At 54.2% G+C, this 12,925-nt stretch overlaps 1 protein-coding gene across 2 annotated transcripts; it reads left to right on the top strand.

Moving 5' to 3' along the window:
• The first annotated feature begins 1,626 nt into the window (after positions 1–1,626).
• On the top strand, positions 1,627–4,913 carry LOC122428464 (proline-rich protein 36-like). Of its 2 annotated transcripts, none has more exons than XM_043448504.1 (2): positions 1,627–2,407; positions 2,736–4,913. In XM_043448504.1, exons 1-2 carry the CDS (start codon positions 1,770–1,772, stop codon positions 4,873–4,875), a joined length of 2,778 nt encoding a protein of 925 aa, XP_043304439.1. In that variant the 5' UTR covers positions 1,627–1,769; the 3' UTR covers positions 4,876–4,913. The 2 variants fall into 2 exon arrangements, with proteins under 2 accessions (XP_043304439.1, XP_043304440.1); XM_043448505.1 differs by having other exon boundaries at positions 1,629–2,215.
• The last annotated feature ends 8,012 nt before the right edge of the window (positions 4,914–12,925 follow it).

Raw genomic sequence — 12,925 nt, 5'->3', positions numbered from 1 at the left:
AGCCCATTTCATCAGGAGACCAGGACAGCTGACATTTTATGTATTAGTATTTATTGCATTAGGCATAGAAGAAACAGCTGCTGGGGGAAAGAGCAGCAGTGTTTGCAATGGGAGGCAAGAAGTTCAAGCACCAGAAGCCGAAGTAGAAAACAGACTGTAAGGTGGAAAATACAGACAGGAGGGTCGCGGTGCCAGCAAGTGGGGCTGACGTCTCCAAGGATGAGTGCGTGACAGTGAAAGGGCAAGTGTGTGGTGGGGACAGGCATGGGTGCAGCGCCAGGACAACTACTGTTACCAGGCAGCAGTCACCAGGCAGCCACTGCTGAGAAACAGCCGGGGTGGTGATTAAAGGACTGCTAGGCCAATGGTCAGGGGGGTGGTGGTCTTCAGGCAGGGAGGGAGGTAAGAGGCAGACCCCAGCCTTCACTCCGGAGCCCTCCTGCTCACCCGGCCTCAGGCCAGTGGATGGGGGTGGGGGACAGGCTAGGGGCTCTGTCCTGCTGGGCTCCAGAGCCCTCGCCAATGCTGCCTGCTGGCCGGGCCCAGGCTGAGAGGCCGCAGTGAAGCTCTCCCCAGTCCCCACACTGGGACCGAAGGGCAGCAGCAGTTTGCCTGGTGGGCCGTGCAAGAGACCTGACCCCCTGCTGTTTGGAGGGCCTGAGGACCAGCTGGGTCCTGGGTGCCTGGCTCCCTCAGAGATGACAGCTGGACAGGGTCTGGGGACCTGGCTCCAAGGGCAGCACCAGCTGAGATCTGCCTCCTCAGCCCAGCCTGGGAGCTAGTGGGAGGACCCAGACTGGGTGCTGGATGAAGACTCCTGGGCAGGGTGACCGGCCCTAGCAGGGACTACCTCCTCTTAGCCAGGACCTGGACCTTGGAGGGTGAAAGTTGAGCCTTGAGACCTTGTCTTTTCTTGTCATAACAGAGGATGGCATTCATTTGGTAGAGATTTACAGGAACACTGTTATCTGACCATGACCTGACCTCAAGAACAAAGGATCTGACACCAGGAAGTTTGCAACGACTTACCACGCCTTCTCTCACTTTTCCCAGGAAAGGGCTTTGCTGAAACCTTTGGGAAGTTTGGGGTTTTTAAGGTGGGAGCCACATGTCTCCTAGCATCGTGCAGCAATAAACCTTTATCTGCTCCAGATTCTGAGGACTGGGTACCATTTGGCCTCGCTGTGCCAGGGGCACACAGACTCACCTGCACCGGAGTGCTGGGATCCGTCTAGGGAGCACACACCCGCCTGACCAGATGGGCCACCCGTTTGTTTCCTCTGCTGCCCCGGACCCTCTGGTGTGAGCCCCCGCCCCTCTTCCCAGCATCTCACCTCCTCTATCCTTCTCCACACCTCCTTCAGCCCATCCCCCTGCACACCACCTCTCTTTCGCTGACCGCCTCTCCTCCATCCGCTATCAGACGCTGTCAGAAGCTGAGACACCAAAGGGAGCCGTTGGAGCGTCAGGATCCAGGCCGGTTCAGTGTCACCATGGCAACCCCTGGAGCGCCCTCCACCGACCGGCTCTCAGATGCACCGCCCCGCCCCCCAGGGTCTCAGGGAAAACGCGGGGAGCGGGGCGGGGCCAGATCTTGAGGGGGAAGGCGAGAACCGCCCCACAATTGGCCCGCGGCGTGTAGCGGTGGAATCCGCCTGGCGATTGGCCGGCGGCGTGCGTGACGTCACAGGGAGGCGGGGTGACGCTGGGGCGAGTATAAATTCGGGGCACCGCCCAGTCTCCTAGGGAGAGGAGAGAGGAGAGGCGAGATGGCGGTTGTGCTGCGGCGGCTGCTGCTGCTTCTCTGCCTCGCCGCCTCTTCGGCCGCCCTTCTGGCGACCAGCGTCCATTCTTCCTGCCCCGGGCCCCTGGCCCATACCGTGCACTCCACGTTCATGTTCGCGGCAGCTTTCGCTCCTCTCTGCGGGCTTGCGAGTCCGCGCATCCGCACGCGGCGCCTAGCGCACCCGCTCCCGCCGACAGAGCTGGCCCGACTCCTCGCCTTGGTGTTCCCCTCCCGCAGCGGGAGATCGGGCGCCGAGAACCGGAGCACAGGGGACCCCGAGACCTCCGGGGTCGCACACCGGCTCCGCACAAGCCAGCGGAGCGCCCCCGAAACGCGCCTGGCCTCCAGCTCCGCGCTGAGCACGGGGCGGCCTCCAACCCCAGCTCTGAGGCTCGTCGATTTTGCAGCAGCGCCGTACAACAGGTCCAGGTGTGGTAGCCACCCGTTCCAGGAAACAACTCACTCAGAAGGACAATGCAGATGGTGGAGAGTTACACACAGGCAGGCCCAAGGCCGTCTCCTCTTAGCCAAGGACCCGACCAGTTTCTGTGAAAACCTAGATACACTAGTGTCCGTGTGCAAAGCCACCTCCCCAAATCCCTTGAAACTAGTCTGGAAAAGGTAAAGAGAGATACCATCGAGGTTAACCCATGGTTCATGTGTCACAAGCCTAGATAGTTAAACAGTGGACATTTATCAATAGGCCTGTGGTCATACCCCGATAAGCATAATGGGATTTACAACTTTGTTCTGTTAGAGATAATTAGTATATTCTTTTGGGCGAGGAGAGTCTAGGTACAAGTCCGAAGGCTCCTTCATCTAGGGGGGGGTCTGGTTTTCCATTGGTATGCCATTTCCATAGATACTGGGCATATAGCTCAAAGTCCACAGTCCGGCCCGAGATGGAGTCCTGCTTTCAATAGAGCCTGTTATGTTTCCTCCTTCACAGGGTCTCCACCTGGAACTTCCTGCTCCACCAAGGACAGCTGCTGACTCATAGGGAGAGTTTCTGGGACTCCTGCCCACGGCCAGCAAACCTCACAGTGGGCTCCTTGCAGAGCAGAGGGCAGCCACAGACCAGCGGTCGCAGGCTCTTGTGTCGTGACCCACCCAGGACCCTTAAAACCAAGGTCCCCTTGGACTCCAAGCCGGGCAAAGGTCAACCACTAATGCACACTGGGATTCTCCTGGCCCCCACTGAGCCTGGGGGCCCTACACCTCATCTCACTGTGCTTGAGTGTCCTCAAGTGGCCGGACAAGCCCCATCCCAAGGTCAGCCATTCTGCAACATCTGGGCAGTTGCATGTTCTCTGTCCAGGGTCCCCACCTTGGATGCCCCGCTGAGTAGGAGACTGCCACTCACCAGCACCAGCAGGCCCTTGGGTGCCCGGCAGCTTGGGGAACCAAAGTCCAAGGTCTCTGGCCCAGTCTCCCCCCAGGACAAGGGGCCACCTTCATATCCAGCTGAGAGTGCCCCTGCAGACCCCTGCCCACCACCCACCAAGCTGCCTGCAGTTGAGGCTCCTCTCAGCCAAGGGCCATCCAGGAGGAGCAGACAGAAGCCCATAGACCCTCATCTTCTCATGGGCTGTGAAGCTGGGGTCTGCACCGAGCACTCCCTGGTCAGCAGAGAGCAACAGTCCCCTCACAGTAAGAGCCCCCCGAAACTCTGTCTGCCTGCACAGCCTCCTTCCAACCTCTCTGCACCTGACTCTGCCTTTGGTGGGGGGCTGCCCCTGGCCTGCCCTGAGAATGCCACGTGTGCTCGCCCACCTGCATTCTCCAGCCCCTTTATTCCCAAGGTGGGCTCCCCACTCAGCCAAGGGAAACCTCCCGCCCACAAAGAGGCCCACCTGCATCTCCACAGCCCTGCAGACCCTCCCTCCAAGCCTTCCAACACTGACCCTTCACCCCCTCAAGGGCAGCAGCCAGTCCCCAAGCCCCCTCATTCAGGACACCACCCACATGCACGCTGGAAACCCAGCCCAGAGCTTTCCCTTAATGTCCCCCGAGTCCTTGTCTGCCTGTGGCCTTCGGTGCCTCTGTTGGGCCCAAGGGAGTTGGCTGGAAGGGGCTGCTACCTGGTGGAAGAGAAATACCTCATCCCTGTCATTGTGCGCCCCACCTCTGAGCGCTCCTCCCAGAAACAGCGCCCAGAGCCTGCAGAGTGTGAGAACGGAGGCCTCGGAACCCTCCAGAAGCCGCCAGGCAACCTTGGCCCCCACCAGCTCCCTGTCGCCCCGGGGACGCCCCAACCCCCAGAAAGGGAAGGGCCGGCTCCGGCAGCCCCTTACCCCCAGCAGCAGTTCAATCACTCGGTGAGACTGGCGGGAGACTGGGAAATGGGGACGGAAGAGCCACCTGGATCCAAAGAAGCAAGGCATCCTCACCCAGGCAGGAGCACCCCAAGACCACTGGCCCAGGCGGGCCTCGGCCTTCCACCACTGGGGCCAGGTAGGCGGCTGTCTGTGCAGTCGTTGGTGGTGGCTCTGTCGCTGGGAGACAGGCTTAGAAACGCCAGCGCCTCGTGGCCTGCGCTTGGAGCCGTGCAGGGTGTGGTTCCCCTGGTGGGCCTCAGTGCTGAGGTGCTGCTGGGCCGCGGGCCTGGAGACCTCTGGCCTGGGACCAGGTTTAGCTGGCTCTTCTGGTTCTGTGTCAGCTGGGGTGTCTTGATCTTCTGGAGAATTCTCTCAGGAGGGCGAGAGGGATGCCCTGCCTTCGAACAGGAGAAGCTGGAAGAGCTGTCAAGTGGAATAGCTGATGCTAAGCAGGGCACCCGTGGCCTTGTCCCGGTAGAGCCCCAGGCCCCCAGGCCTCAGGCCCCACGTACAGAGGACTCGTTGGCTGAGCTGAGGCTGCTCAAGGACAGGTTCTCCCACCTGGAGGAGGAGATGGAGGCGTTACAAGAACATGCTGAGCACCTGGGGCGTCAGGAGGCGCGGGTTCGAGAGCTGGAGGCCTTCTTCCTCACAGTGTGGAGCTTCCTGGAAGCCTGTGCCCCAGGACAGGTTCACAGTACGATGGCCAGTCATCCGTGCGCCCCCCAACCCCAGGAAGGAGGCCTGGAAGCGGGGGCGGAGCTGGCCTGACCTTCACCATGAGTTCTGAATAAATAGTTGTGTTAGAAGGCAGTGTCCCGTGATGGTGGCGCCAGGATCGCGGGCTGCTCCAGCCCACACGTGTCCTCACCCTCTAGCCAGCCTGGTCCAGACGGGTCTGAACTGCAGATCCCCCAGGCTCACAGCCAGTGCCGGGGCCACTCTGATGGGAGGGAAGCCAGCAGAGGGGGGCCGCACCCAGGAATTCCAACAGAGACCCTTTCTGGCAGAGGCATCCCAGCCAGTTGGTGGCAGAACTTGGGTTTGGACCTCGACGCTGTGGCAGCAGGTGCCAGGCTAACGCAGACCTCCAGGGAGCAAATGTGGGGGGGCGTGGCGCAGCGAGGCCAGGCTGGAGGTGGGTCGGGGCGCCGGCTTCTCTGTTGGGGACAGAACACGGGGGCGCCACGGCCCGGACAGCCCGCTCTCAGTGCCCCCGGGGGCGGGGCCCAAGGCAGTCCCAAGACGGAGGATGGGGGTGGAGGGTTGGGGGAGCTGCTGGGTTGTCCACTCAGCCCAGCCGCCAGGCCTGGGACGGAAGGAGCTTGGAGCCCAGGGGAGCTGCAGCCCGGCCAGGCGTCCGCATGGCGACAGAGCATGGTACGCCCGCGGCTTGAGGCCTCACACCCCCATCAGGGGTCTCTGTCATGGGCACAGAGCCTGTGGGCTCGTGGCTTCCATTCATTCTCCAGAACTGATGAGGTATGGCTGTGGACAATCTCGGCAGCAACAGCCAAACGCCCTGACCCGCTGACTCTGGTCCCTCCAGCTGTGCACCAGGACCTATCTTTCCGAGAGGACTGGGCGGTCTGGTAGCTCCGAGGCCCGGCCCCTGCCACCCTCCAGGACTCACCTCCGATGGCACGATGGGCGGGGCCACATTGAATCGGGTTCTCTGGGTGGCTCTTTGGGGTTCCCCTGGGAGTGATTGCTGGGTCCGGTGTCACTTGCTGAGCAGCCGCCAGCCTGGTTTCCACAGCAGCGGCCCTGTGTCCTTCCCGCTTGCAAAGTGGGTGGGCTCCGGCTTGTCCACACCTTCGCTGACACTTGTTACTTTGTTTTTGGATGGTTTTGTTTCTTCCTGGCTTTGGATTCTGTTCCTGGCAACTGGAGGTCAGGCTTCTTTATCTACTCATCCTTCAGCCACATGGATGTAGGACACCTCTGCAGGAGGAAAGCAGGCATGTTTTATTTATAACAAAATTCTACATGGGCGTGGGGGTCCTCAGAACAGCGCCCTGAGAGGTGCTGAGGACTAGGTGTCACTAAGTAGATGGAACAGAAGAGTGGCGATTTGGGGAGAGAAGTGGAAAGATCCGTGGGGGAGATTTCACGTGTCTATGCACGTCTGCTTGCTGAGTCCTCGCCCAGTCACCCCTCTCTGGTATCCTCTCGCTGCAGGAGGGTGTCCTCCACACAGGCTCTCACCTCTGCTTTCAGAAAGACAATGGCCATGAGACCGCCCTTCCTGCGCCTGCCATGTCTCGAGTGCCTTTAACACAGAAGAGCTCAGACGCGACCCGCACTGCATGGAGCGGCACGTCTGAGCCCCGCCCCAGCGATGCTGAGCGTTCCTTGCTGTCCTGGTCGCTGTCCCTGTGTCTTTTTTGGAGAAATGTCACTACAGTCTGTCCTTGTCACCGAGTCGAAAGAGCTCTTTTGTATTCTAGACACCAAATCCGCGATTTGCAGGTGTTTCCCCCATTCTGTAGGTTGCCGTCTCCCTTTCTTGATGGTGTCCTTTGATGCACAAAAGTTTTAAGCTCTGATGAAGTGTGATCTCTGTATTTTTACATTTTGCCGCTTGGCGTCATATCTAGGCATCATGACCGAGCTGAGTCCTCAGTCTCTTGAGGGAGGCTCTGCCCCGGCCTCTGTCCCACGCTCCCTGCTCCAAGGCTGCACCTCCGTTTCCACGCGTCCTGCCACACGGCAGCGGGCACACGGACAGGCCTCGCGTCTGCGCTCTGTCCTCCCACTTCCACTTCTGTGGCCACCCCGCCCTCCTCCTCTGTCACCGGCCCGCAGCCGACCCCCGGCTTGTGGGGGCCAGGCGCCGGGACAGCTCCAGGGTGGGTGATGGGGCTCCTAGGCTGTGGGCATCTGCAGTAGGGTCTGGGGGGCAGGACAGGCGTGGCCTGAGATGGACGCCAAGGACCACGCTGTCTGATGTGCCTCCATTCGGCAGCGAGAGTGCAAACCATGCTGGACGCAGGGTCACTTTCCCAGCAGGAAAGGGCTGTATAAGTTGAATTAACCATCAGTACAGCAGGGCTTGGGATTCCCAGCTAGCTCAGCTGGTAAAGAATCTGCCTGAAATGCAGGAGACCCTGGTTTGATTCCTGGGTCAGGGAGATCCCCTGGAGAAGGGACAGGCTACCCACTCCAGTGTTCCTGGGCTTCTCTAGGGTGGCTCAGACGGTAAAGAATCTGCCTGCACTGCAGGAGACCTGGGTTCGATCTCTGGGTTGAGAAGATCCCCTGGAGGAGGGCATGGGATCCCACTCCAGAGTTGTTGCCTGGAGAAGCCCATGGGCAGAGGAGCCTGGCGAGCTACAGTCTGTGGGGTCGCAGAGAGTGGCGCGACTAAAGCGACTGAGCGTGCATGCGCACGTAGGAGGGCTTACATGGAGACAGGAGGGGGGACCTGGGAGACTTATTTTGTCAGCTCAACTCTTTCCTTCTTTGTCTCATTATATATTCCAAAAAGAGATTTAAAATTACTATTAGTGCTCTAAAGAGATTGTCTCAGTAAAATTCTGCCTGTGAGCTAAAGTGGATAAAATAAACAGGCCTGTCAGAGTGCAGTGGTGATTTAGCATGAAAATATCATCAGAAAGCAAGGAGTTGCTGGGGCTTCCTGGTGGCTCACTGGCTAAGAGTCTGCTTGTCAATGCAGGAGACATGAGTGGGATCCCACGTCCCGCAGGATCCTACGTGCCGCAGAGTAGCTAAGCCCGTGTGTTACAACTACCGAGCCTGCGCTCTCTAGGGCCTTCAGGCTGCACCTTCTGAGCCCACACGCCCAGAGCCTGTGCTCTGCAATAAGAGAACCCACTACCGTGAGAAGGCTGAGCACCTCGGTGACGAGCAGCCGGTGATTGCCCTTAAGCACTAATGAAGACCCAGCACAGCCTAAAACAAAAACAAAAACCCGGAGTCACAGTGTGAAATGTGGAAAACCTAGAATGAATAATTACCCCTAGAAAGCAAAAGGGGTATCCAACTGCAGATGATAATAAATTTAGTTTTATTGTACTTTAGAAAACCATTTTTTAAAGGACTTTTCCAGGTGGTTCAGTGGCTAAGACTTCGAGCTCCCAATGGAGGGAACCTGGGTTCGATCCCTGGTCTGGGAGCAAGATCTCACATGCTGCAACCAAGAGCTGATGCAGCCAAATAAATAAACACTAAATAAAAACGGGAAAATCGTTAAAGCTAAATCCTTCCTAAAGGCGTTGGACAAGGCGGGGCTCCGACATCACAGCTCCCGGTGGGGGGATCCCAGGGGGGATGCTGACAGTGGGGTGGGGTGGGGGGTTTGATGGCGGAACAGGAGGGATATTCGTGGCGGGGGTTGGGGGGGGTGACACGGGGTGCGTGGGAATCTCTATATCTTCCTCTCAGTTTTGCTTTGAACCTAACACTGCTCTTAAACATTTTTTTAAAAGTAAAAGTGATGTTAGGTTGAACTCCCAAAGAAATTGTTGATATTTTTCAATTTCTGATCTATAAAAGCAGTAGATTGCTGTATATATGTTTGCCAATTAAAATAGAGTTTGGTCTTTAAAAAGTACACAAACATCTGGAAGGCATGTCCTTTTGTTAGAATGGAAAACAAGACGAACTAGTGGGAACGAGGAGCGAGTTAACAGCAGTTGTGGATCACGGGGGGTTCTGTGAGCACTCTGCCCATCTGTGTTCTGCGCGCATGCTTGGTCACTTCAGGTGTGTCTGACTCTTTGCCACCCTGTGGACTGTAGCCTGCCGGGCTCCTCCGTCCATGGGGATTGTGAGCACTTGTGTTCTAGCAGCAATTGAAGTGAGTGACCGTCCAGGAAAGCGAACCTCTGGGTGGAATGTCTATAAGGGTCTCTGACTGTCCACCTGGGCTGGATGCAGTAAGGCCATCCTCCCCAGGAGGACTGAGACACCAGCAGGCCACACAAACGGCAAGGACAATGTTCTGTGGCCCGAAGACGGACTGACCTGAGGCAGGAGCAGGAAGCTAGGAGATTTCTGCAGACCGCTGCACTCAGCCCCCTCCTCATCCCCGCACCCACTGCCAGCCCAGGACACACATGTTCAGCCTACAGCACCCACAGAGGCCTGAACAGTGGGGAAGCAATGCCATGGTCATGATTTAGAGGACTCGGTATCTTTAAGATGTCAGTTCAGTTCAGTTCAGTCGCTCAGTCATCTCCAACTCTCTGCGACCCCATGGACTGCAGCAAGCAAGGCTTCCCTGTCCATCACCAACTCCCAGAGCTTTCTCAAACTCATGTCCATTGAGTCGGTGATGCCATCCAACCATCTCATCCTCCGTCGTCTCCTTCTCCACCTGCCCTCAATCTTTCCCAGCATCAGGGTCTTTTCCAATGAGTCAGCTCTTCACATCAGATGGCCAAAGTATTGGAGCTTCAGCTTCAGCATCAGTCCTTCCAATGAATATTCAGGACTGATTTCCTTTTGGATTAACTGGTTTGGTCTCCTTGCTGCCTGAGGGACTCTCAAGAGTCTTCTCCAGCACCACAGTTCAAAAGCATCAATTCTTCAGTGCTTAGCTTTCTTTATAGTCCAACTCTCACATCCATAAGTGACTATTGGAAAAACCATAGCTTTGACTAGATGGACCTTTGTTGGCAAAGTGATGTCTCTGCTTTCTAATATGCTGTCTAGGTTGGTCATAGCTTTTCTTCCAAGAAGTAAGCGTCTTTTAATTTCATGGCTGCAATCACCATCTGCAGTGATTTTGGAGCCCAGAAAAATAAAGTCAGCCACTGTTTCCACTGTTTCCCCATCTATTTGCCATGAAGTGATGGGACCAGATGCCATGATCTTAGTTTTCTGAATGTTGAGCTTTAAGTCAGCTTTTTCACTTTCCTCTTTCACTTTCATCAAGAGGCTCTCTAGTTCCTCTTCACTTTCTGCCATAAGGGTGGTGTCATCTGCATATCTGAGGTTATTGATATTTCTCCCGGCAATCTTGATTCCACCTTATGCTTCATCCAGCCTGGCATTTCTCATGATGTACTCTGCATATAAGTTAAATAAGCAGGGTGACAATATACAGCCTTGATGTACTCCTTTTCCAATTTGGACCAGTCTGTTGTTCCATGTCCAGTTCTAACTGTTGCTTCTTGACCTTCATACAGGTTTCTCAGGAGGCAGGTAAGGTGGTCTGGTATTCCTGTATCTTTAAGAATTTTCCACAGTTTGTTGTGATCCACACAGTCAAAGGCTTTGGTGTAGTCTATAAAGCAGAAGTAGATGTTTTCCTGGAACTCTCTTACTTTTTCTATGATCCAATGGATGTTGGCAATTTGATCTCTGGTTCCCCTACCTTTTCTAAATCCAACTTGAACATCTGAAAATTCTCGGTTCATGTACTGTCGAAGCCTGGCTTGGAGAATTTTGAGTATTATTTTGCCAGTGTGTAGATGAGTACAATTGTGCTTTAGTTTGAACATTCTTTGGCATTGCCTTTCTTTGAGATTAGAATGAAAACTGAAAAAAAAAAAAAATGAAAACTGACCTTTTCCAATCCTGTGGCCACTGCTGAGTGTTCTAAATTTGCTGGCATATTGAGTGCAGCACTTTCAAAGCATCATCTTTTAGGATTTGAAATAGCTCAGCTGGACTTCCATCACCTTCACTAGCTTTGTTCACAGTGATGATTCCTAAGGCCCACTTGACTTCGCATTCCAGGATGTCTGGCTCTAGGTGAGTGAACACACCATCGTGGTTATCTGGGTCATGAAGATCTTTTTTTGTATAAGATATCAGTTGTCCCTGAGACTCACGTATAAATTCAACGCCTGTTAATCAAACCCCCAACAGGACTATTTTTTTTTTAAAGAAATTGGCAAACTTATTCTAAAATTTAAATGAAACAGAAAGCGTCTAAAATAGCGAAGACAACCTCCCTAAAGAGTAACTGCCGTGATCGTTTCCATGCCGGCTGTAGGGGGTCTCTGCTGCTCGGGCTCGTCTCCAGTCATGCTGAGCGAGGGCTATGCTCTGGTTTGGTGCACGGGCTTCTCGTTGCGGTGGCGTCTCTTGTTGAGAAGCTCGGGATCTGGGGCACTCGGGCTTCAGGAGTCCTGGCTTCCAGGCTCCAGAGCACCGGCTCAGTAGTTGCGGGGCAGAAACTTAGTTGCTCCACAACATGTGCAGTCTTCCCGGGTCAGGGATCAACCCCAGGTCCCCTGCATTGGATCAACCCCAGGTCCCCTGCATTGGCAGGGAATTCTTTACCCCTGAGCCACCAGGAAAGCCCTAAAGTAGCCAAGACCATCTTGATGAAAAAAGGGAAGTTGGAGGGCCTGCACTCTGTGATTTCAGGACTTATTGATTACAAAGCTGCAGAAATCAGGACAGCGTGGTTTGCTGTAGGGATAGACCAAGTGGTCAGTGGAACTCAATAAAGAATCCAGGAATAGGCCAGCACAAAAGCAATCAATTGACTTTACATGAAGCTGTCAATGCAATTCCATGGGGAAAGGGAAACATTTTAAATGCACAGGGCGGAACACCCTCCCCCCACCCCCCGCCCCGTGTCTGCTGTGTCACAGGTTGCAAATTAATTCAAGGTGGAACAGAAGCCTTGATGTGAAAACTAAAGTTATCCAGCTTCCAGAGTTAGGATATTTAATCTCTCAGATAGTCAAATGTTTCTAAATAAGAAACAAAAACCCAGAGGAAATGGCGTTTGATCTGGGCTTATAAATGGGATTAATAAAATGGACTATAACAAAAAAAAAAAAAAAAGAAACAAAAATCATGCTCCATAAAAGAAAAAAAATAGATACATTAAACTTCATTAATTAACATTATCTGCTGGGTGAAAGGCAATTTCAGTAAATAGTAAAGCCGAGCAGATTGGGAGGAAAATATCACAAAACATGTTTCTGGGAAAAGGCTTGTGTCCAGAATATAAGAAGAACTTCAAAGAACTTGGGCAAGTCAATGATGAAAACATTTTAAACAGAGCATTTTTAAACAGAAGTAAACCATTTAAACAGCCAATTTACGTATGTGTATGAGTCCTGGAGGAGGGCGTGGCAACCCACTCCAGTCTTCTTGCCTGGAGAATCTCATGGACAGAGGAGCCTGGAGGGCTACAGTCCACAGGGTTACACAGTCAGACATGATGGAAGTGAGTTAGCAAGCTCGCACGCTACGTTTGCTTATGGATAGACAATCATCATATGGAAAGATGCTCAATGTCATGAGTCAGGTGAGAAGTAAATTTAAACCACATGCATTAAAACAACTAAAACTGAAAAGGCACATATTGGGAACTGGAACTGTCTGCTGCTGGTGGCATTAGATGTTGGGACAGTCACTTTGAAAAGCAGTTTAGCAGTTTCTGATAAAGTTAACCCTCCTCTCCCAACATCTCACATGTACAGATGTGAGAACTGGACAATAAAGTAAGCTGAGCACTGAAGAATTGATGTTTTATAACTGTGGTGCTGGAGAAGCCTCTTGAGAGTCCCTTGGACTGCAAGGAGATGCAAGCAGTCCATCCTAAAGGAGATCAGGCCTGGGTGTTCATTGGAAGGACTGATGTTGAAGCTGAAGCTCCAATACTTTGGCCACCTGCTACGAAGAGCCGACTCATTTGAAAAGACCCTTATGCTGGGAAAGATTGAAGGCAGGAGGACAAGGGGATGACGGAGGATGAGATGGTTGGATGGCATCACCGACTCAGTGGACATGAGTTTGAACAAACTCTGGGAGATGGTGAGGGACAGGGAGGCCAGGTGTGCTATATTTCATGGGGTCGTAAAGAGTCAGGCATGACTGAATGACTGAA

The sequence above is a fragment of the Cervus canadensis genome, chromosome 26, assembly GCF_019320065.1.
Source record: "Cervus canadensis isolate Bull #8, Minnesota chromosome 26, ASM1932006v1, whole genome shotgun sequence".
Taxonomy (NCBI): domain Eukaryota; kingdom Metazoa; phylum Chordata; class Mammalia; order Artiodactyla; family Cervidae; genus Cervus; species Cervus canadensis.
The sequence above is the reverse complement of the archived record's forward strand: the minus strand, read 5'-3'. Positions and strand labels throughout refer to the sequence as shown.

Coding starts and splice junctions, on each gene's coding strand:
- LOC122428464 (XM_043448504.1), top strand. CDS start 1,770: ATGGCGGTTGTGCTGCGGCGGCTGCTGCTGCTTCTCTGCCTCGCCGCC. Junction 2,408..2,735: donor TTGAAACTAGTCTGGAAAAG/GTAAAGAGAGAT, acceptor CCTCCTTCACAG/GGTCTCCACCTGGAACTTCC.